This window comes from Emydura macquarii, unplaced genomic scaffold (assembly GCF_026122565.2).
Source record: "Emydura macquarii macquarii isolate MOO-44397 ecotype Brisbane River unplaced genomic scaffold, CSIRO-AGI_Emac_v2 contig_2680, whole genome shotgun sequence".
Classification (NCBI taxonomy): domain Eukaryota; kingdom Metazoa; phylum Chordata; order Testudines; family Chelidae; genus Emydura; species Emydura macquarii.
Window position 1 is genome coordinate 525,729 of NW_027132817.1, and position 24,471 is coordinate 550,199.

Consider the following 24,471-nt stretch of genomic DNA (forward strand, 5'->3'; position numbering starts at 1 on the left):
CCCGACCACCATCACCCTTCTCTTCCTCTTGGGAGTGGTGGCCATGGAACCCCCATCCCTAGGACAATGCATCCCTTGCCTTCTGAACATCAGGGTCTCCTTCTGATCCATTCCCTCAGATGAGTCTTCCAAATCATTCCCCGCTATAGTACCTGTGCAGAGAGCCTGAAAACAATTCCTTATCTCTATCTGCATGGTGGACATGTAGGTTCTCATTCTTCGGGAGGTCACATGCTGCCAATTTTCTTCCACGTTCTTTCCCCTGCACTGCCTTCTCTGAATTTTCCTCACACTGTGCCTGCAGTAGCAAATCATGTCTTAGATCGAGAGAGACTTCGTTTTCTTTAATGCAACGCAGTTAAAGATGTGCAGTTAAAGATGCGCAATGAACTGCATCTCCATTGCATATAAGCTCCAACCAACCCTCTCTCCTGTCCCCCCACGCCCAACAGACCAGTTTGCTCGAGTTCCAGGTATCACCACTTGAACTTGAGTTGGAGACTCGTGTGTGGATGGGAGTCAGATTAGGGGGCAAAACTTGAGATATGGCTCAAGTTAACATAATGCATTGAAGACAAGCCCTAAAACAAAAAGGCAGTTGAATGTACCTTTACAGCAAAGAAAGTAACTGTAAGGCATGTGTCTATAATACATTAATGATGATCTAAAACAGAAATGATGTTCTAAAACGAAAACAGTACCTAAAATAGGTATTGACCTATCCATACAGTGACTTGATTTCCACAAGGAAAGCATCTTTTACCCAAGCAGGTGTTTGCAGCTGAAACAATGGCTGTTCACTATTAGCAGCATCTCTTACATGTTAAATTAGGTTCTTCTTCTGAAGCTTGGTTGTCTTTGCAGCGTAAAAGAAAGCTTAAGCCCTCTAGCTATACTTATAATTTAAATTTACCACCAGAGGGTTTACACAGTTAATTGAAAAGTCTTCTTCAAGGAAAGAAATAATATTGGAGCTAGTTTCTTGGGAGACAGTGAAGTCCCTTGGTAGTTTGAGTTGAAGCTTTAGGCCCAACTGCACTAAGTAGGGGGTGGTCTGCCTCTTTGGTTGTGAAGGATCCTATCTCCATGAATACTGGCCTGAGGCTCCTTTGTCTTCCTATTATTTTGCTTCTGGGGTATGTACTAATTGGCTGGGGGCTGTCTCATGGAAATCTGAAGAATTGCCAGGTGTCATTCAGTTGTTGTTTCAGCTGTGCACATACACAGGTAGTCTATAAACTACTTTAAAAAAATGAATGATCTGGTAATTTTTAAACTGCTGATCTATTTTTATCTGAATTCGCAGAGACTTCTTTCAACAGAATTTAAATATGCATTAGGTCTTTTACTGGCCTTTATGGGTTTGGCAGTCTCTTTTTGCTGTAAAAGTCCTTTTTGACATTTTTCAGCTTAGTATGGGTTTTCTGTTCTTGGAACAAGCTCCAAAACTAGAATCCAAATTTGAGGTTAGGTTGGACATGGTAAGTGCAGTTGGCACAACCCCCCCACACTTTTAGAACTTAAAATTCAAGAATAACTACTCTATTGATGATTACTAATTAACTTTCAATATCTTACCAGGACAAATAAGCACTTGGAATGACTCTATCCTTGTATATTCTACAGATGAAATTATGCTTTTAGCAAAGCTAATCAACGTCATAGGTTGCGTAGCGTATAAAATTCTACACAAAGAACCAGTCTAGCTGTCTGTTACATTTTTAAATGTGTCTGTAATCCTCTTTGATTTAAAATTGGAGACCAGTAATCTTGAAAAACGTATACCATTTATTACAACTATATTTAGATGGACTCTCTGGCCCACGATATATATGTAGGCTTACAAAGTTAGTCTGAATTTTCTGCATCCAGTGTAAATCTTTAACTGTATGTGCAGTGTTCTGAAAGATCCCATGCTGAGAATTGTTTTCCTCTGTGCAAACTATATCTGAATGTAAAGATTTATTGAATTAAAATTTATATTTGAGCTGACTGCTGGACTGATATCACTTGTGACGCCAGCAGTAGAGGATTCCAGTGTCCAATCAAAAACATCTTAAATAAATCAACCATAACAGTTAGTTCCCCCTTCTGATTATTATAACATTCTGCAGTTTTGTTTCCATCACCCACATTTGAAGTAGCGCTCTTTCATGCTTTATCATATCAATGATGTGTGAAAACTGCTCCATTTCACTATGTTTGGGAGAGGATTTATATCTTTTTCCAGGTTCAGACCCCTAGCAAACTGATGTAATGTTCTTCGTTACAACTTCAGAAAATGTAAGCTATGCCAGATGTGTTTTACCATCCAAGTACGAAGGTGCTCAGATGGGTTCATATCATATCTATGCTATGACAAACATGCATTTAAAGGTATCTGCAACCTCAAAGATTGTGAGATGACTTGGAAAAAGGCCTTCTTTTAATTCTCTCTTCAGACAGTTTACCAAAACTTCCCTTGGCTTCTGCCTGTTTGCCCCGAGAAATATTTGTGGTTGTGTCAGAGTTTCAAATCCTCCTCTTATGGGAGGAGTAAAAGAGGAATAAAAATTCAGTTTGAAAGAAGATGATTCTAATCAGTGTCTTGATAATTACAGAAACGTAATCTGCAAATGGAAGATTACTTGTTTAAAACCTGAGGGTTTTTCTCATTTTGGTGACTTTCATGCTTTGGCTAAGGTATTAAAAATGGTTGCCTAAAATTAGGCTTCTAAATAAGTGGCCTGACATGAAGTGTGGGTTTATGTGCATAATTAAAGTCTCCTTCCTCCCTCCTCCCACAAATTTTCTTATTAAAGTTCTTTCTCAATTTACTATATAGCAGACTTTTTATTCTTGATCTTTTCTTCCTAAATCTGTAACTCCTGTATGCTTATTTTTCATTTTTAAAGCTGTAGCTGCCTTGAGAGGTGAATTTTTTACTTCTGTTCAGTTATTCTGTGCCTTGATACTTTAATTATGGGCACTCTATGAAGCTGTAAATACAATAAAAGTTCCAAAGACTTTCTGATATCACTAGCAATACGTTTGTTTCTTGGATTTGAAATTCCAGCCTTTGCTATTATCAGACATCAGAGCTATGTTACATATAAAATGCATACCGGGTTATTTTAAAATAAAGTTTAAGTGCCTTTTTTCCTTCAAATAAGGCCTCCGTTTTCAGTGGATGCAACACTGATCCTGCAATTCATTCCTAGTCTATTCATGGCAACTTACTGTGGATGTAACTCTGGCGTTTCTTGAAAATCAGGCCCTAGTAACTTTTCTGAGCTGCCTGTTCCTAGTGGTGGCCTTCTTGGAGGATGATATTGCTTGTGATGTTAAGCCTTTTGCTCAAACTGCTATGTCAAAGTGAGATTATAAAACATGTGAAAGTCAGTTTAAGTGTGGTTGTAACATTGAAAAGAACTCTTAAGGCAGCCTAGCTTCAGGAGTATTCTTTAGCCTTCCACTCCCTATGTTTTTCATTATCTCTTGCTTTCATTTGCTCTTTATTGTTGTTAAGGCAAGGGATTGAAATATTCAAGGATTCTAGTGTATTAATGCTCTGGTTTCTTACAAAGAATGGAACAATCAAAAAAATCCAGTAATGTGTGTGTTTGGACAGTTGCCCACCAGAGAAGTTCGAGTTACATCAGTTGTTAGTGAGTTAGTCAGTTTATTTTATTCTTTTGGCTTGTTTGCTTCTGGATTCAGGAGCACCAATTTTAATGTTTGCCCCCAAAAGATTTAATTAAGGAATGAAATGTTTGGTATATAATTATTTTTTCTGAATATTACCAGGATAAATATTGCTTTACAATGTCTTAACTTGTGGGCTGTATGTAGATAGGGCCACTTGTGACACTGACTTCCCCTTCTTTGGCAGCTAAATGAACAGCATTGGCATAGGGCTTTGCGGTGCTCCTATAAATATAAATCCTTATAACACATTACTGAGCAAAATGGGTAATGTTCACTTTTTTAACTGAAAATTCTTTTCTTGGGCTAACCGAAGTCATTAAAGAAGCTGTATTTAAAAAGTGTTGCCAACAAACATGCAAAGAAGTTGGATCTACAGTCATGCTGTTGCAGCATATTGTGACTGCTGGGTGGACACGCTTGTCTGGTGCCCCGTCAATTATCAAGAAATATTATGTTGCATTTAGGTTTCTATCAGAGCTTTGGGAATACAGTCTGGCTATTACAGTCATTTAGTAATGAGCCAAGTCTATCAGATTACATGTAGCAAATATTTAAAGCAATATGCTTTCTTGATGAGTGTAACATGTAAATATTGCTATTTTGGCTGCTAACAAACAAAATTGGCAGAAGCAGGGATAGCTCATAGACTACCTCAGGGCTTCAGTGAGCATTGACAGTGTGGCTCTTGCTTAACTAAAAATAAGCATTATCTGAAATTGAAATAGGATTCACTAAAAGTAGAATTGAGAAATGATTTAGGTCTGTATTAAAAGGTTACAACAACTTTAAAATAAGACTATAATTTCACATAGCTACAGTTTATCATTTATCTAAATATTGGTGTTGCCTCCTTAACTGTTGAGCAAAACAGAAATACAGTTCTTGGAGAATTTTAAATGTATGAGATTTAGTTCACTTTGGGAATAGTTATCTGGCTAAATATCTTGTAACTTGTTCATGTTTAGCTGGTCATATTTGGTTCTTACACATTTTTTATATGGTGTTTGCAATATATATATTGAACATATGCACACACTGCGTATATGGAACAAACCACATTGTATGGATGACAAGGAGTTCTCAAACCGTTCTAGTGCGGACTACGTCTTAATAGCTTTTCTGTGAACCCCTCCCCTTACATTCAAAACTGTGTGCACTATATCCCTTCCCATTTGCTGTAAAATCTCCCCATAACATGTAACTTGAGCCTTTGGAGTAGAGATATCAATATAGTTTGTTTTAGTTCTTCATTGCCGCACAGTTGTATTTCAAGTGAATTCTGGATATTTCTTGGCTTCTTAGTGGATAGTAAAAGATAAGTTTTATTAGTGATGAGTCTAGTATTGTCAACCTGAAGGGTTACAAAATCATGTGTCAGGCCTCCCCAAAAATGAGAGTTTAAAAACAAAAATAAAAGTTGGGGCTGCTTTTGCCATCTGTTTTTTTTGATCCTTTAGAGAACACTTTGTCCACGTATTCACTATTAGGGCTAGAAAATTTTCTAAATGAAAGCTGAGATTTTTGTGCAATCACTTGAGTCCTGGAGCTGGGACTTCTAAAAACAAAACCCTCCAAATCTAAATAACGTGGGTCTTGCAATATAATTTTGAATTGGCAATACTCAATCTGTCTTTCTTTCATAGTGCTTTCTTCTGAGAAGCAGTTTTCAAAGTTGAAAATTGTAATATCCAAGTCCATAGCTTTCACCACATAGTCCTAGAGCTGGTGTTTTATTGACTGTGTGAGCACAATATTTCCCTCCAGTATTAAAACTATAGGAATGGAACTTTCCACCCTTTGTGCTCTAAGCATCATAATTGAGGTGGGTGGGCAGAGCCAAGTGGATATCTGTGTGTGCGAATAGCTTTAATAATCTTTGTGAAATCAGAATAATGCGGACTCTGAGATGTCCTCTCAGAGAGTAATATTTATCTTGAAGTGCAGTCAGCAAACTATTGCTTAAAAGCAAGCCTATAAGTAACTATTAGGTAACTGTCTAGCCATTATGAATCGACTGTGATTCATAATGGCTATAATTTTATAAGTGTTCTGAAAGCTACCCTAAACAATGAAATTTTATTTTTCAAAAAAGAGTCCTGCAAGGTCTACTCACCTTTCATAGGTAGGTCAGTATAAACACCTAGATGGAAACTGTGTTGTTTAGTTCTGAAAAGAAAATCTCTGACTTCTTTTTAAGTTGCCTCTGTACTTGCTTTTTATCAAAAATTATTTGAGTAAGTAGATTTGTGAGGCAGTCCCTGGGATTTTAGATGTTTAACAACCAGTACTCCAAGAAACCAGTCACTCCAAGAAACTTGACATGTAAATGTAACCAAGTTGCAAATGCATTATATGAATAATAATTAATATGGGATTTTCTTTTTCAGCCCTTTTTCCAGCTTGTAAAATTACGGAAACTTGGACTCAGTGATAATGAAATTCAGCGGCTCCCTCCAGAAATAGCAAACTTTATGCAGCTGGTGGAACTTGATTTGTCTCGAAATGGTAAGCTAGAGTATTCACAGACTTGTTTGGTTCTGCCCTATTTATTGTATATCATGATTCTCAATGCTAGAGTAACTGAGATCTTCGTATGGCTCTGAAGCCTCTAAATATCCTGCAGAATGTGTTTCTAGGTAACTCTCAGAGTTTTATGGAGTTCTAGACTGGGTATGCTATGCTTCAATGCTAGGAGGAGCCAGCAATACAATGACCTCACTAGAATACTGCTCTTCTCTACTCACTCCTTCCTGAAAGGTTAAATACTGTTGACTGAAGGAATACTAATATCCCTTCTCCCCCTCCCCGCCTTTTGCTCTGTGTGTGTCTGTCTGGTAAGGTTTTCAAGCACAGTTTATGAACATGCACCTAGAAGGCAGAGACCAAAATGAAAGATGTTGGAGAAAGCTCATCGATTGTACAGAGGCAGTGCGCTGGCTAGATATCCATTTCTCATTCTCGTCCCCCTCTCTTCCTTTTCTCTCCCCCTAATTCTAATCTTTTTTTGTTGTTTCTCACTGCAAGTAAAAAGCATACCGTAGGCGCAGGGAGCAGTGGTTTATTGTTGAGTTCTAGCGCTTGCTTCAGCTATACTGCTCCTGCTTTTTCAAGCCGTGACCAAGAGAGATTGGTATGACTTGTCAGCTCTCTAGCCTCGTGTACCCTTGGAAACCATGGGTGATGTTTAGAGCCTGCAGAGTCCCCATCTCAGCAGCTTGCTGCCCTGATGGGCTAGGAATAACAAATCAGTGTTCAGGATGGAGCATGATCTCGTTGCCTGGGCCAGCGAATATTAGGAGCATTGCAGAAGCAACACACAAGGCCCCTGGGCAGATTAGTCACACTCAGTAATACACTGCTGGTTTACTAAAGGAACAAGAGTCAGTTAAGTGCAAAGGCAGCCATGTCTGTCCTGTTATATCTGGGGTGTAGCTTCACTGTGTACTCAAGAAAATTGCTAGGAATTTAAGGAGAAGAAGAAAAAACACAAGGGCTAGAGAAGTGAAGTTAAACTGTAAGGGAAATTGTATTTGTTTCCATTTGTCGAGGCACTCTGCGCCCTCCCTCACCCTTCCATGCCTAAACTTTGAATCCTCATTTGAAAATGTTAGGTGATTATAGTCCCACCTAACCCCCCTCCTTTGGACATTCAGTAATGAAATGCAACCCTAGCTGATCCACCTCCCCCAAGAGAATTAGTGCAGGACTTCCACTGTACTGTATCATTACATGCATATTCACAAAGCTTTGTAGGAAAAAGGCTGTGTGGTTGAACAGGAATTATCTGGGAGCTGGAAAGAACGCATTCAATTGGTTAAGAAATTGCATTGTAAAAATGGTATATGTCTCTGTGTTTAATGCCATTGGCTTTATGTACAGAATTTGGCTGTGTAGGTTTGCCAAGAGATAGCAACCCTTTAATTTCAAAGGAAACAGTACTTTGGCTCAACTCTGTTTTCTCCCTGCAAATGAATAACTGACTGCAGAAGAACTGGTGGAGCAGAGCCATTGAACCTTAGGCAGCTTGACTTCATTTGGAAGTTGGCATGAGAGTTCAACTGTAACAAGAATGGATGGTGTGAATGAATGAATGAATGTGTGTATGGGGTGGTGGTGGTTACAAAATACTTCCTTGTGCAATAACTTCTGAAGTGATGACTTGTACTAAAGTAGGTTGCAGGAAGCAATTTCTCATGTACATCCAAGGTCCAGTCTTAATCACCCATTTTATTGTGTTATTTTCTTGTTTTCCCAGTTCATTACCAGAAATGACTGGCTTTACTTTCTTCAGTTTAATCCAGTTGCATGTAACTGTTTACAACTTAGTTGAATTCTTTTCAGTTTAAAACAACCTTGTGTAAGGATTCTCCAATATTCTAAATATCAAAGTTCTGTGCAGTTCCTACTTCTATTCTTCAGCACAACTTTAATTAGGCATGTTGAGATTCTCTCTGAAGGTTCCTCCTACTCAGTGACTACTCATTAATCAGTCTTCATTATTTATATACTCAGCAAAAACTAGTATGATGATTTGTATTGCTTTCAAAATTAGAAAAACAGCTTTGTTTGTCAAAACATGACCTGCTACATGAATAGGAAAGTGTGGTGGTGACATCTTAAAGCTGGGCACAAGAGATCATTGTTCTGTTCTTGTCTTAGCCGTTTGCTTAGTGTACTAATGGCTTTCATTTCTGACCGTCCTACTTCCTTCAGAAATAGAACACAAATACTAGTTCATTAATTTATAGTTGGCCACAGTACCTGACAATTCCCCGCAGATACTGAGGGGATGCTCTGAGTTCCATTATAGGATGAGGGGGAAGAGAAGTTACTGACTGAACAAAATGCTTTTATCCTCCTCCTAGCATAAAGCTAATATTTCTTGCTTTCTCCCCAGCCTTCAGGTGATAAGCTGAGGGCAACTTTACAGCTATACAGATGTATAGATTACAGAACTGCACTGCAAATCAAAAAAGGTGTATAAAGAGCCAGTGGAACCCCCTGCACCAACAAATATAACTTGCACTATATTTTAAACTCCAAGGTATAAGTGAATTGTTATACGCAGGCAACACTTCATCATGCTGTCAGCAGAGTGAGTCTGTCTTTTCTGCTGGCACGAAGGGAGGAATGCTACTCAGTGGAAGCTTTGTCAAGGATGGTGAAATCCATTCCCTGTTGCCTTTGCTCCTTATTACTTCCCAGAAGGGGGAAGTCCCAGCCCTCCCAGGCTTGCCACTCAAGTGCCTGATCTCCTAACTCAGTATATACTGTACCAGGATTTCTAGGTCTCTGGGACATCTTGCATTCCCCATTGAGGTAGCAGCTGCTGAGAAGGAGGAATAATAATAAACTTCAACAGAGGACACATTCAATACTTCAGAAAAGATGTTTGTGCAAGCTTGATCATTGCTCATGTGTGTTATCCCTGCATATGGGACTGGAAACTTAGGACATGACTACATGAGGAATTAAGCTAGTGTGAACTCAGTCCACTGTACTTCTGAATGAGAGCATTCACACAGGAGCCTAAGGGTAGGTCCATGCTTAAACTGCTACAACAGCACAGCTGCACCACTGTGGCACTTCAGTGTAGATACTCCCTACTCCAACAGGAGGGATTCTCCTGTCAGAATAGGTAATCACCTCCTTGAGAGGCAGTAGCTAGGTCAGTGGAAGAATTCTTCTGTTGACCTAGTGCTGTTTACATTGGGGGTTGGGTGGGCTTAGCTATGTCTCTCAATGTAGGTTCCCGGTATAGACCAGTCCTAATGTACTTTAACTAATACACTTTAAATTTGCACCTTTAGTTGATTTGGCTTAACTTCCCTGTAGACAAGCTGTTAGAATTGTAATGGAAAGGAACAAAAAGTTGTTCTTCCTGGAGTGGGCAGGGGTTCCAGCTCATGTGGCAGGCACAGGCCATCTGTTCTGTCTACACCAAAAAAGTTGTGCTGGCATATCTATGCTGGAATAGCTATACCAGCAAACCATCCTGTGTAGATGCATCTTATATCAGCATAAAAGTGCTTCTGGCATATTTTACACCAGTACCCTGAGAGACATAATCTGTGCCTGCAGAAGCACTCTTATGCTGGTGTGCCTAGGCTAGGGGCTGGTCTACACTAGAAAATTAGATTGTCCCAACAACTTCACTTGGGGTGTGTGAAAAATCCATGCTACTGAGCGACTGAGCGACGTAGTTAAGTGTTCGGTTGGCGGAAGAATTTTTCCACTCACCTAGCTACTACTATAGTGATAGGAGAACCCCTACTGTTGGCGTAGGTGCTGCAGCGATGCCGCTGTAGAGTTTCAAGTGTAGACAAGCCCTAGGACTTATACTGGCATAGTTCTGTCGGTTTAAAAAAAAAATATTACCCACACCCCTAACCAATACACAGTTATGCCTGTATAAGTTTTAAATGTAGAACATGCCTCAGCACTACTTCTGGCCTCAAAAGCAGCATGTCTTCTGCAGTAACTGCCCTTCTGTGGTTTCCCTCTCAGATGCTAGCCCTACTATGACTAATGTGAACTGTGTTAGCATTAACTTAAACCCCAGACATTGCCAGTGTTATGGCAGCGAGGAGGATGGTAGCTATCCACTTTTTTATCCTAGTCATTCTCAGTTGCTTGTCAAGCAGTAGTTCCTCCATCTACCACTTCAATCAGACTGAAGGGACAAGAGAATTAGCCCATCTTAATTTCTATAGCGCTTGTGTGTTCGAGTGATTGAGGTGCAAAGAGCTAATGGCCAGAAGGATGTTTCTTCTCTTGTGGGAAATCTACGCTACCACTGCTGTGTATGAACTGTTCTCATGCTACTGAAGTTCCTTCCTATTTCATATGAAATACGAAAGATACCTTCACCTCAGGACCAATTCTAGGGTTCCATTGTTGGGGGAGGATTTTTTTATATCCATCCATCCATAAAAAATAAACTCCCTATATATATATAATATAATATATAAAGTAGAATTTGGCTACTATGCCACTATTTTGTTGTGCTTTATAATTTATATAAAAGATGAAGACTCTCCAGTTTGCTGCTTTTCATTGCTTAACATTGGTAAAATTATGCCTTGGAGGATTGTTGGGAGAGGGGCAAATGTTCTCTTTGTCCTTCCCCCCCATAATGTCAGCCTCAAATGAAAATAAGACTGCCTTGCATACCTAGTTGTAGTATATAAATATTATCTCTGTTCCTAATGAAACAAAGTTGTTTTTTAGAATTCCCTTGGGTCTCTCCTGCAACTAGTGTCTTGTTGCCTTTTCAATCTGGACTTTTCTTCTCCCCTCCTTCTCTTGTATTTCTGCACCACTAACTGTCCACTGTTGCAGATCACTTTCTTTGCTGGGCTGGTCCTTGAATCTGTTGTACAGACTGCTGTGTGGAGTTACCATCTAACTTAGGTTTATTTTCAACTCTCCCCTCACAGTATTAATTATTAATTGTGTGCATATTTAAATGGCTTTTTGCCTGACAATGGTTTGTTTAAAAATTGAATTTGAAGTCAGCACTGGACTTCTTTAATTTGTGGATTCCTCACTAAAAGGTGAACAGGAAAGCATTTGAGAGGTGATGCTTTCTTAAATGATTAAGTATATTGTTAAGGGAAACTCATTGCTACATACTGAGTTTCTCTCAAACTCTCTTGTGCTAATATTGAATATAAGGCAGTGAATTTCCCTCTAAGAAAAGCCTTAGAGTAGACTGAAATCTTCAGCAGGTGCATGCCATACGGGGCCTCTTAATATCACTGTTTGTTTGCCAGCATAGAAGCATGAGATTGTTTGTTTGTTTTTCTTTTTCAGTATTGCTTTACTTCTCCCTCAACCCCCCCTGGCTCTGGGGAGGAGACTTGAGTGAACTGTGTAAGCAGCATGAATTCTAATTATGGTTGAGTTACTTGTATTGTTCATGCTATTAGTTATCACACTCTAAGGCTGAGTCTTCATGGGAGTTTTACCAAAGCATTTTACTAGTGCCATCACCAGTTCATCTGAAAAATTTCTAAGCATAAGCAAAGCTATAAGGAGGAGGTACCAAGGAGGAATGAGTGAGACAGGGATGTGAATGTCAAAGGGCAAAGTGGAAGGCTGATTTCCTGGAATATCTATGAATATTTTAAAGATGATTAGGAAACACTTTTTTTCCTGTGCAGCCCACGTGAAAGTTGACTTGCTTTGGCAGAAAGTTGGTGATGTCTCATACCAGGGCCACAGACAAACATCTTTTTGATAGTTTGTATTTCAGTTAGTAAACTTGAGATTCATATGCTACATGTTAGTGTAATAATCCTGGCAGTACCTCGGGTGGTGTTATGGTTTAGCTGGGAAGGCGTACGCTCCCTAAATTCATTTAAAAAGAAGAGGGGGGTGTTAATATTTCCTGACAGAAATAACAACCCAACTATTCTTCAGATTAACATTATGTCCTCTGAGTGTTTTAACAATCTGTCAGTTAGATGCTGGTAAACATACATCAGCTAGCTTTCTATCAGGCAACTTTGAGTACAATCAGGAAATCTGTCATATTGCATAAGTGACTGTTGAGTATTAAAAATGCCACACAAGTCCCTGACTTCTGGGCAGACCTTCTCTAGAGATTTGAGTGCCATCTGGAAGATCCCTCTATGGCCCGTCACTCCTGTGAAGACGCCAACGTGTTTACATGTAAACAGCATAAGATTAGCCTCACTGTGGATGATTGTGGATCTGGGCACTCTGTGTACATCTACACTGCAAAAAAACCAAAACAAAAAGAACTGCAGTAGTGAGTCTCAAAACCTGGGTCTTTTGACTTAGGCTTGTGCTACAGGCTGAAGACAGCAGGGTAGATGTTGCACAGCCTCCAGCCAGAGTGGGTTGGAAACCTGGTGAGGGGCTGAGTCTGAGCGCCCAGGCTCCAGAGCCTGATTGTCTACATGTCTATTTTTAGCGCCGTAGTGTGAGTCTGAGTCTGTAGATCCAGGCTTGCTGCTGAAGGTTTCTGCTTGCTGTGTAGGCATACTACAACTCTCCTGCTATCCCTCTTGGTACCACTAAGCATACATGTGCTCACTGAGTCTCTGTGTGGGAAAGATGACTTTGAGAGAGGTACATAACACTTAGCAGTTAAACTGCTCATCAAAATAGTCTGTCTTCAGTAGGTGGGTTATGTAGGCAGTGCTGCCTAGTGGATCAAGTGCTGGACTGGGACTCAAAAGATCCGGATTCTATTCCTAGCTCTGCCACTAGTTCACTGGGTAGACTTGGGCAAATTACTTTCCCCCTCTGCCTCAGTTCTCCAACTGTAAAATGGGGATAATGACGCTTACCTCCTTTGTAAAGTGCTTTGAGATCTGAGGATGTTGTTGTTCTGGTGTTTTCATTCTGACTCATTTGTCAGTTGAGCTCTGAGAGGCCCCTCCATGGAGTACACTCAACTTCATCTGAGTACATGTACTCATGCTGGTTTGCTGTGGTATAACATGCTGTTCTGGCAACAGCAGCACTTCTGTTTCTTAAGGAAAGCCTCTTAATTCACATTCGACTCAGCATGGAGTGTTGGTGTTGAAAACTTCAAAGTTGTATATAATATTAAACAAGGTAAAGGACAAATAATATAAAATCAGTTTGTCACCTGCAGTTTGAGCCTTTACATGCATTAGATTGTGGCTCAAGATCCATCTGACTCTTATTTAGTACCATGATAACCTGACTTGAAGATTGGACTGGGTTTGTGATCCAGTATCAGCAGCATGGCGTGAACACATCATTCACTTGGCTAAGACAATGGATTGAAAACATCCCAGGTTCTCCTTCCCATTCTGCCACTGGCTCAGTGTGTGATATTGGGGCAAGGTATTTCCATATTTCCCAAAGGGGTTAGGGGAAGTGGTTACTTGTGACGTACTCTGAAATTAAACTGATGGTACCAGGGAAGGACTTAAATAGTGCTTAAGCTATGGGGTGAGGGGACAATTACAACATGGATCTGCTAGTTCAAGAGGGAATGCTGCTGCTACTACTAGTCCAACCAGTGTTTAAATCCTAAAAGTAAGGCTGTAGGTATTTAACAGAGACTAAATTAGTGAGGCCATTTAACAAGAATCTTTAGTTTTATAAGCCAGTATCTAAGGAGTTTGATGCTCCAGAACTTTCAGATGCGCAAGGCCATATTCTTGGATCTATGTGCCAAGCTCACTCCAGCACAGAGGCACCAAAATGACTGAGTGGCAATTGCGCTGTGGAACGCCAGATTGCTGCTGGTCAGTGGGAAATCATTCTGGAGTTGGAAAATCCATTGTATGAGCTGTTGTCATTGTGCAAGACCATTAATCTACTGCTACGCAGAACTGTGATTCTTGGCAATGTCCATCCAGGATGTAGCAGAAGGAGTTTCAACAGTGAGGTTCCCGAACTACGGTGGAGCAATAGATGGCACTCATTTCCCTATTTTTAACACCAAACCACCTTGCCACCGAGTATATCAACAGAAAGAGCTACTTTTCTTATGGTTATGCAAGCATAAGTGGATCACTGGGAATGCTTCACTGACATCAGTGTTGGCTAGTCATGGAAGGTGCATGACACCTGCATTTTTAAGAACACAGGACTGTTCAGAAAGCTGTAAGTAGGGACTTTTTTTCCCTGACAGCAGATTACCATTGGTGATGTTAAAATGCCCATAGTGATCTTGGATGACCCAGCTTACCCCTTCCTGTCCTCGCTTAGGAAGCCATACACTGGGCGCCTCAACAGCACCAAGGAAAGATTCAGCTACTGGCTCAGTTGAATGCGGTTTTGGTATGTTGAAGGAACATTTGGCATTGTTTACTCACAAGATTGCATTTCAGTGAAAAAACATCCCAGTGGCTATAACTGCCTGCTGTGCCCCGCAAAATATCTGTGAAGCAAAGGGGGGGAAGTTGCCACTGGGTTGGAGGGCGGAGATGAAACGGCTGTCTGCTGAGTTTGAACAGCAAGACATAAGGGCTATTAGAAGAGCTCAAAGCAGGGCTATATCGCTCAGGGAGGCTTTGAAAGAGCACTTTAACAGCAAGCCACTATAATGCATTGTGGTGACTGTGCTCTACCTGGTCCTGCCATTATGTATGGTGGTTGGTATACGTTCTATAAATAGAACACTGTCAGTGCCCCTATTTTGTGATGCTTGCTGTACAGTTTCTGATTATTAGTGTTACTGATCCAATGAGATGTCACACTGCACGGTAACAAGTGGGGTACTTTCTGAACTGCTAGGCATTCTACAGCACATGTGAATTAATAGATGAATTTTGTATATAATAGAATTTTATTGAGTAACACAGCCAGTTTGGGGGGTGGGGGGGATTTGCAATTCTAAAAGCAAGTACATTAAAAACTTAATGGAACAGAACTTAACCAGGGGAAACAACATTCACGTTCATTTTACACACTCACGTTCATTTTACACACACACACACACACACACACACACACACACACACACACCCCAGCTGTGAAAGCCATAACTGATGTATGTGAAGCTGTGGTTGTCCTTTATTTTACCTGGTGTGGAGTGATAGGGTAGGGATGTGGCCCCTGAGGCCATGTGGAATCTTGTGGGGGTGTAACATCTTCTGCTATGAGTAAATTTAATGAAAAGTCAATAGCTGTCCTCTGTTAAGTTGGGGGCGCCATCAGGACATCATTGCAATGGGAAATACAATTGCACGCTTATCTGAGGTTCCTTCCCCTGCATTGGGTTTGCTCATGCTTGATTGCTGGGACTGACTGGACTGCAGTGGAATCTCTAATAGGTCCTGGCTCACAGCATAGCTGGACCCCCCCAGCAGTTGCATGTCCTCCTTTTCCGCCACCTCCTTACTGTTCACATCAAAGGCCTATGACTGAGACTCCTCAGAAGTATCCATGGTGGTCTGCAGGGTGGTTCTGGGGTCTCTGCCAAATATGGCATGCAACTCTTTGTTAAAGCAACAGGTCTGCAGCTCTGCGCCAGATCGACTTTTAGCTACCCTGGCCTTCTGATATGCTTGCCACAGTTCCTTCGCTTTCATGTGGCACTGCTGCTTATCCCTGTCGTACTTTTTCTGCTGCATCCCTCATGCAATCTGCTCACAGATGCTTGTTTCTGTGGCTGGTCCGTAGCTGTGCTTGCACAACCTCTGCTCCCCACAGGCCCAGGAGAGCCAATATCTCCTGCCTACTCCAAGCAGGAGCGTGTCTGGAGCATGTGGTCAGCTGGGCAGTTGTGCACAACAATGCAGAGTTGCTAGGTGTGCTCGCCAAGCTGGGCAACAAGGAAAAGACATTTAAAAAATGTACAGAGCTTTATAAGGGATTGGGGCTGTCTGGTCTCTGTGACCCCTGGGTAATGGAGTTCTCAACTGTAATCTGAGTCAGTGTCTGTCATTGTGGGACAGCTGCTGGAGGACTCTTAAGGTCAACATAAGTAATGCAGTTTCTGCTGTTGACCTTAATATATCGGCCATGGCCCAACACTGTTCGGGGAGGGGTTTTATTGTAATGGAGCTCTTAGATAGGTGGGAAACCAATTTAAGTGTAGACACATGTATAACTAAGTCGATGCAAGGAGGCCTATGTCGACTTAACATCGCAGGGTAGATCAGGCCTTAGACACTTAAGAGCTTAAGTGTCATTGAATGTCCATGGGGCTTAGGTTCCTCAGTCACTTAGGTATTGCGATGCTGAGTGGAGCAATGCCTAAATACCTTTACAAATATAGGCCTAATTGTCAAAAAACAAGTTTTGATTGCATGGCTGATTGCTGTGGCAGGTGCACAAGACGTTTCCTTATAATGTTAAATTAGTAAAGTAAAATACTAGGGGGAAGGAGGGATGGTTGGATTGGAGTACATTTCCTTTCCAGTTCTCGTTCCCCTTAAGCAAGATAATGCTGTATGGATTCATAGGCTTTGGGTCAGACTCTGATCTTGTTGGTCTAAATCCAGAATATTTGTATTTAAATCAGAGGGGGTACCCCACACATTTATACTAATACTGGTAATGTAATTTGGCCCAAAGGCTGGAAATGCTGCCAAATTTGACCTTTTATAGTGACTAGAGTGTCCTAGCCAGCCACTTTTTCTGTCTGCTTTAGATATTGAAAACTGTGTGAACTGTTGTTGTAGCGTGCTTAATAGATACTGGCAATACAGCCATTAGGTAAGCAAATGAAGCAACTCATTTGTTACTTTAAGTGCTTTGGAGACATGGTGCACAAGTGCTACATTAAAAAAATACTACTTTTTAATTCTTTGTAGAACGAAGTGGCTTAGGCTACATCTATGTTACAGCCTTATGTCGGCGTAACTCATGTTGCTCGGGGGTGTGAAAACACAAGTGAGGAACCCCCATGAGGAACATAAGTTACACTGACTGAGGTGTTCGTGTGCACAGTGTTGTCGGCAGGAGAGCTTCTGCCCCTTGCGGAGGTGTTTTTCGGTATGCTGATGGGAGAGCTCTTTCCTGTTGGCATAGAATGTCTTCACCAGATGTGCTGTAGTGGTACAGCTGCATCAGAATAGCTGCACCGCTGCAGTGCTGTGCGTATAGACGTGGCCTTAGTTTTAGGTGTTTCCAGAACAAGGCTGTTCTCACCATAAAATGAAAACCTACTAGGAAAAAAAGTAAAGCAGCATAAATTGTAAAATATCCTCATCAAAGAAATTAGAGATTGTATCTTATGATTAGTTTAGCACTTACAGGTTTTTGGTTAAAATCTTGAAGGAAGTAGTGCTTGGGTAAGACTGTGCAGTGAATTCTGTAGTCATTTGTGCTTTAAATATAACAAGCTTGCTAGATTGTCAGCTATAAGCACAATTTCTTTTTAGACAAGGGTAATAAATTACCAGAAAGCAACCCTGCCTGGAAAAAGGTATATCCTCTTACACACATGACTGCTGAGCTTGATTTTATCCACGTGTGTGCTGGCACAACTTTCACTTGCTGTCAGCGTGGTTGCATTGCCACACGTCATAGGGCTTATCAGTGCTTTATAGGCTTACTATGTGTCTGTGTATGCCAGAACATCTGGGGCAGTACGTGTCAATGCAGAACATTCATCAATGTGCAGTGTTAGAAAAATCCTGGATATTTAAGCAGGATTGGAGTCTGTTATCCAGTGATCGTGAGGAAAGTGTCTTACCTAGCTAGCTTTAGTATTGGCACGGATGTATTGTTTAAATGTCAACTATGAAACCTAGTAGTGAACCGTAATGGAAGAAGCTGCATAATGCACTGCAAGCTACTGCATTCTCAGCGACTTCAGAATTTGTACTGGTGGATGTTATTTCTTCCATTTATGAACTATTCTTTCTTCTACTACAATTACCAATTATTCTTGATATGTGCAGTGTTTCATCCTGGCGCTTATTTCATACATTTCCCTGCACACCTATATCTCATTATTTTCTTCGACCATTAAATTAAAGGAGCTCAAAATATTGTTTAAATCATCTGCTTTAAAAGTTGACCTTTAGTGTTCAGATATTGCAGCTCACTTGATAATCCTTTCCCAATGTCTTGCAATTAAGAAAAATGAAGTTTAGGTGTCAGCCTTCATTCTGGTGTGATTGTTTTTTGTTAACCTTGTGTGATTCAAGTGAATATCAAATTAATGTTTTTATTGGGGGTACAGGTGGGAGGAAAGAAGAGACACTTTATGGGCAAGCCCTCTTCCCCCCACTTCCCCAAACATCCACAGAATTTGTTTCCACTTAGTGAAGGCATTTCTGCTCCTGTAGTGAAATCATAATCCTTGGATTTTACGTGGGTCTGAAATAGGAGAAAAGAGGCCGGGAGGGAATGTACTCATATCCAACAAAAATAGTTCTTTTAATCTATAAATGCATCTGAATGATAATTTATCTAAACAGGCTGTCTGCACTGCTTTTAAAATAGAAAACTTTACATATTAAGAAAATTGAGGGGTTTTGTGTCAATTTAAAAATCAGTCTTTGGCTTTAATTTTACCTACCGTTGTTACAAATGACACGTAAGGTAACTGAAAAATATGAAAAATATTTTCAATAAAATTGTTTGTTCTGTTTTTGTGTGGGTCTTACATACAGCAATGGAAGAGAATTTCTTTAAAATGTGGTTATAAAACCATGAAGTGGGAGAGGAATTTAGGGACGTGATTAGTTCTTGGAATTATTTCTTAAATTTTTTTTGAGTGGATTTCAAGTTTTCTCTTTTTATATGACTTGTTACTATCTGCCTCCTCCAAAACTACCCAGAAGAGATTGAAAATAGTTCCTCCTTTGATTTTGGAGAAGAGGCAGATATAGGTACTAAATGTGTTTGGGCCGCAAAGAAACAGGATTCTATGTGCTCATTAGTTTTTTAAACTGTTGTGCCCATCACTGTAGCATCTGTTATGACATAAATATTATATATTTCTGACAGTATGCTTCAGTGCGATACAAAGAGAATATGAGGAGATAAAATGTAATGCTGATCAGACTTGTCAGAATAAGCCCAAACACTGAAGGAAGTTCAAGGGCCAATATAGTTCTCGCCTTCTCCATTGGGCAGCTGTCTGGTAAGGGGCAGGAAGGAGTGACGTATGGGCAGACCCACAGGTCGACTACCCTGCATGCTGACCAGTAAAAAGGAGTATGCTGTAAGGTTGAGACATCTGAACTAATTCAATTTCTGGTAAAGGTTAATGGGCTTAGCTAATTATTAGTTAATGGGCTAATATTAGTTAATGGGCTGAGCTTAGCTAACTTTCCTTTTTAGAAGGACACCAGAAAAGTGTTTACATTCTATTTATATTTGTTGGTCATTGAGCCTCCACCTGCAGCAGATGGACAGACATACACACATATGCACCTGTGCAGAGGAAGCACTAATTAACTGAAGACATTGTCTCCTGCATCTTCTAGAGAAGATTTTAAAGAAAACAAACATTTTGAATGATGTCTGGGTGGAAAATTAACGGAACTAAGAATGTAGCATAAAAACTACAGCTGCTTGTTAGAGAATGTGGCGGCGTGGATATTTTTATAGGTGCACATGTGCCTCATATGCACATGAGCAGAGTCTTTTGAACAATCGGTCTTGTAGCACATTGTGCTCCCATCTGAGGGCATGAAGGAAAGAGTGGCCGCAACACTTCCTCAGTTCACTTTATTGCCTGAGCAGCAAGACATAACCTGGAGAATGTGAGATCAGCTAGTCTTTAATTTCAGCTAAAGACTTCTCAAAAGACTTCATAACTCTTCTGTTTCATCTATAAAGAACAGCCATGAATAATTTTGATCTATCTGGATGGAAATTTAATGGTTAGATCTTTCTGTAAAGGGCATCTTAACATGGCAAAATGTAAATTTGTTGGCTTCAACCCTTGCCCTTCCTGTGATAGATTAATTCAACTGAAGATGGACACAGTAGGTGCCTCTTCTGTCTAGGAGAGATCCAGACAGTGGATAAATTCCCAGTATGCTGGTAGTTCTCTTTGAGGATGCACAAGTTGCAGGCTCATGGTGACTCTTCTTCTACAGGGCCAATCTATGAAGGTCTCTTCAGATCCTGAGGATACAGGTATCGGAACACGGGTACCAGGCAAACCAACTTATTTATGTGCCCGGTCTAACAGATACGATGCCTAAAACCAGCACAGAGAAGACTGCAGAGAGAAAAGATCCAGTGCTGGCATCAGCACCAAAAGCATTGGCCCTGAAGCAAACACTGATCTCTCTGGTACTGATGCCTGGCTCAGAGGGGCTTCCCCAAACATACGAGCAGATGTTCTAGATGGAGCTCAGGGCCTTCCTGAAAGGACAGACTGAATGAGGCCTCAGGAACGAGAATTATTAAGCCTCCGGTGTGACACTGAGGGCTAGTGCCAAAAACCAGCTTGTGGCACAAAGAAAAAGTTCTCCAGCGCCAACCCTTGGTATTGGTGGCACAACCTTTGGCATCGATGCCTACAGCTGAACCAGGATGGCCTGATATACCCCCAGAAGAAGCAGGCACGTCCTCAGTGCTGTCCTGGTACAGAGAGTGCTGTAGGCCCTGGCACTGCTCCTACAGATTTACTCCTTCTCCACTAGTGCACATGTTCTCACCTACTTTGAAAAGAGAACGCTCTCCTCTGAGATCTGTGGGTGACACCACTGAAAGACTAGTTGGCTGTCCCTACAAGGTTCAGGCACCATCACATCAGGATTGCTATTGAACGGGCCAATACCAGATGAGCCAGCCACATCGATAGGGCATGCCACCATGAAACTTGGGATCCAACCTCATGTGCTTCTAACAGCCGAGCTCCACCACAGTCCAGGAAGAGAGAGATCACTGTCCCCGGTGGCATTCATGGTTCGGCCACCTACACTGGGTGAGGAGGAGAACCAGGAAGGAGGAGACCTGGGACCAGAGTAGCAACAGCAACCTACTTCACCACTTAAGGACTTTTTCATCCTTGTCACCTGATGAAGTAAACCAGCACTGAAGATACCATTTCATGTCATTTCTGGAATTTCTTATGAGACTTGTGGAGACTCCAGAAACAGAGAAATCATCATACAAGGAAATCTCAAAAGTTGTTCAACATATTGACAAACTCAATTTGTTTGTGAGGAAATCCCACTTTTCTACCTCCCTTCCGCTATGGGAGGCAAAATATCAAACCTTTCTGGCAGACTATAATTCTTTGACCTGGGTAGAGCAATGCCCTCTTTATCAAAGCTCCCACCTTAGAACAGATAATAGCTCATAGAAATAATCAGAGGACCAGTTGGTGGCCAGAATGCCCCTGCAGGTGGCAATGGCTGTATCTGTGTTTCTTGGCTTCAAGGACTAGGCATCAGCAGGGATGCATATAAACCACAATTGAGGACTTGTCTTTGGAAGGCATGGAACCGTTCAGTGAATAGGCATTCCTTAAAAAGACACTCGGGCCACTTGGGGATCTACATCTCAGCCTCATCCTGCAAGCCATACAGTCCTCAACCCCAGATGAGACAGGGTGACATTTTAACGCACCAGACAACCTGATTATCATGACCCTGTTGAACCCAGGTTTCTTCTTGGTGCCAGCCTTCTCCCCTGCACCTATGCGGCATCAGCAAATTTTGACTGGATTTTTGGGAGCCACAACAGAGCCAGCTGAGAGGGCACGATCTTTTCACTGGGTCACATGAATGAGAGCGTACCGTACTGTCCAGTCCTGTCCCAAATTCTGTGAGAACTCGCTGGGTGGCTGGACCCAGAGGACCTGAAAGGCTGTTCTCTTTTGAGCCCCCTTCCCAACAACACTCATTACAGTCTTCAGGGATAGATTGGGGTACCCACTTAAAACATCTGAAAATGCAAATAACTTGAGCTCAGGACAACTTGAAATGACATACAAAAATCCTGGAGCTCAGTGCCATCTGGTTGGCTTGCATAGTGTTTCTACCTGTTTTGCAGAACTCCGTTATGCAGATCTTGACAGACAAGATGAAATGAACTGGGAAATATTTGTATTTTTTAAATCTGGTGCATGCCTCTGTGTTTCTTCATGCTGGGTTACTTGCTATAGACTGGTATCAAAAGGGGTGGTTAGTTCAACCAAGCAGGAAAGGAAAACAATGGCCTATATAAGGAGCATTCCAACAAACACTCAAGCACAATAGCCAGGTTTAAAGCTGTGATGCTCCTGGCCCCAACCTGGTGACATAACTGGTTTGCCAAGGCTGAGGGGAGAGAGAGAGAGAGAGATATCGAAGGGAACACTAAGACCATGTCTACACTAGAGAGCTTACAGCAGCACAGCCCTACCGATGCGGTTGTGCCGATGGGAGAGAGCTCTCCTGTTGGCATAATAAAACCACCCCCACAAGCGGTGGTAGCTATGTCGGTAGCTTTCCTGCTGACATCGCATTGTTCACACTGGCGCTTCTGTCAGTGCAATTTATGTTTCTTGGGGGTGTTTTTTTTTGTTTGTTTTCCACATCTCTGAGCAACATAAGTTATACCAACAAAAGTGGCAGTATAGACATGGCCTAAGTTGACTAGGGGACGCTGCGCCTAGGGACAAAAGGAGGGGATTTGGGTGAAGGTTGTGAAGGTTGCCCAGGGAGTGTCAGTTAGTCGACAAGCTCCCGAGGAAACACACAGACAGAGCATGCTGCAAGCAGGACAGTCTATTTCCTCCAGCCATGCCTGTGGAGAATAGTTGCCAGTGGGGAAGTTAGAAAAGTTGGCAAGGAAAGATTAAAGTGAAAGAAAGGTCTAGGTGTGACACAGTGTAGGCGCGTAGGCCACTTACTGTTTTCACCCTGTGCCCTCTGTACCTCTGGGAATGAATAAATGCTTTGTTTTTTGTTGCTGTTTTTTGAGTCACTTGAATGTTTAGTCAGTTTGCTGTTCACGGGTACCCGTAGTGAGAGGGGCTCAGAGGTGCCAAATGCAGTTAGGCCTGCAGCATTCCCACTTTTGGAAGATGGGTACTGCAGGCCAGAGATCCAGTGTGTGTCAGACGTGTTTTTTTGTTTATTTGTTTGTTTTTGTTTTAAAATGTAGCTAGCCTGGCTAAAAACAGCTGTGAAGATGCAGCGGCATGTGCTTTACGCACTTACCCAAAACCCTGGGTATGTCCTTGTATGGCTAGCTCACACTGGGGTCTGTGCCGCCATATCTGGACTGTTATTTTTAGCCATGTTGCTAGATTAAAGCTAGTGTAGATATACCTACATGAGCTGCAATCACACCTTCGACTGCAATGTATACATTCCTCCAGTCTGAATGATTGGACCATGACACTGCCCAGAATAAGGTGCAGAAAGCGAGGTCTGTCACTAAGGGGGGGGGGCGGAGGGGAGGTGTGCGTGCGTGCGTGCGTGCATGCATGTGCATTCAAGGGGAACTAAAAAGATCTGAAGGTGCAGATTTGCCCTGTAACTGACACAGCACTTCCCTGATGCACTGTGTAAACAAAAAGGAGGCTCTGTGTAATCCCCTCTCTACCAGAAAATGATCATGGTGTGGCCTTGCTGCCATTACCACAGAATAATCCCATTTGCTCCGCACCTTCTAGGAACCAGCCATGACCCTAAAGACTTTTTAAGTGGATGTGCGGTAGCCAACCTTTAGCCGACATTTCACCAGTGCTGCACCTGAAACACGCTGGACTGACATTTGGTTCAGTTGAAGTCCACCTTGCAGCAGTATCTGTGTCACTCTCTAATACCCTCAGATGAGAAGAGTATGACTGTATCAAAATTCTTCAGGGGCCTCCTACCTGCTTACCCGCCTATTAGAGATGATATCATTCTGTGGCATACTCACATTGTCCTCCTAAACCTCAGAGAGAAGCTTTTAAGCTGCTCTAGAATGGTTTGATTCATCATCTTACCCTCAGTACGGTTTTTCTAGTTGCTATTGCCTCCAGCATGGAGGGTCAACAAGCTCCGAGCTGGATCTTATGACTGGATCTCTTTGGGGACAAAGGGTTACGGAGACTACACCTTCAGTTCCACCCTAAAGTGGTCTTGAAATTTCATCTATATCAGTTTAACTTTCCACCTGTCTTTCCAAAATACTACTACATCATACTATATGTGATGCCAAACTTTGGAAGTTTCAAGAGCTTTGCTCTATTATCTTGGCAGGACTAAGCATTTTAGATTATCTCATCACTTCTGTGGCTTGTCAAAAGGCCAAGTTATGTCTGACCCTTCTGTGCTTAGGGTAGCCACCTGAAAATGCCAAGGTCAGGGCAGACTGTAAAAGGAGAGCAGATTCTCCCAGTGCTGGTGGGTGACACTGAAGTCAGGCTTCCCAACC

The 24,471-nt window shown here is 41.6% G+C and overlaps 1 protein-coding gene across 1 annotated transcript in view; it reads left to right on the top strand.

Moving 5' to 3' along the window:
- LRRC1 (leucine rich repeat containing 1) overlaps window positions 1-24,471 on the top strand; it is a 96,736-nt gene that overhangs the window by 15,581 nt on the left and 56,684 nt on the right. The window contains exon 2 of the mRNA XM_067565470.1: window positions 6,075-6,192. Within this exon, the coding sequence (XP_067421571.1) occupies window positions 6,075-6,192 (118 nt within the window). The remainder of the gene's footprint in view (window positions 1-6,074; window positions 6,193-24,471) is intronic.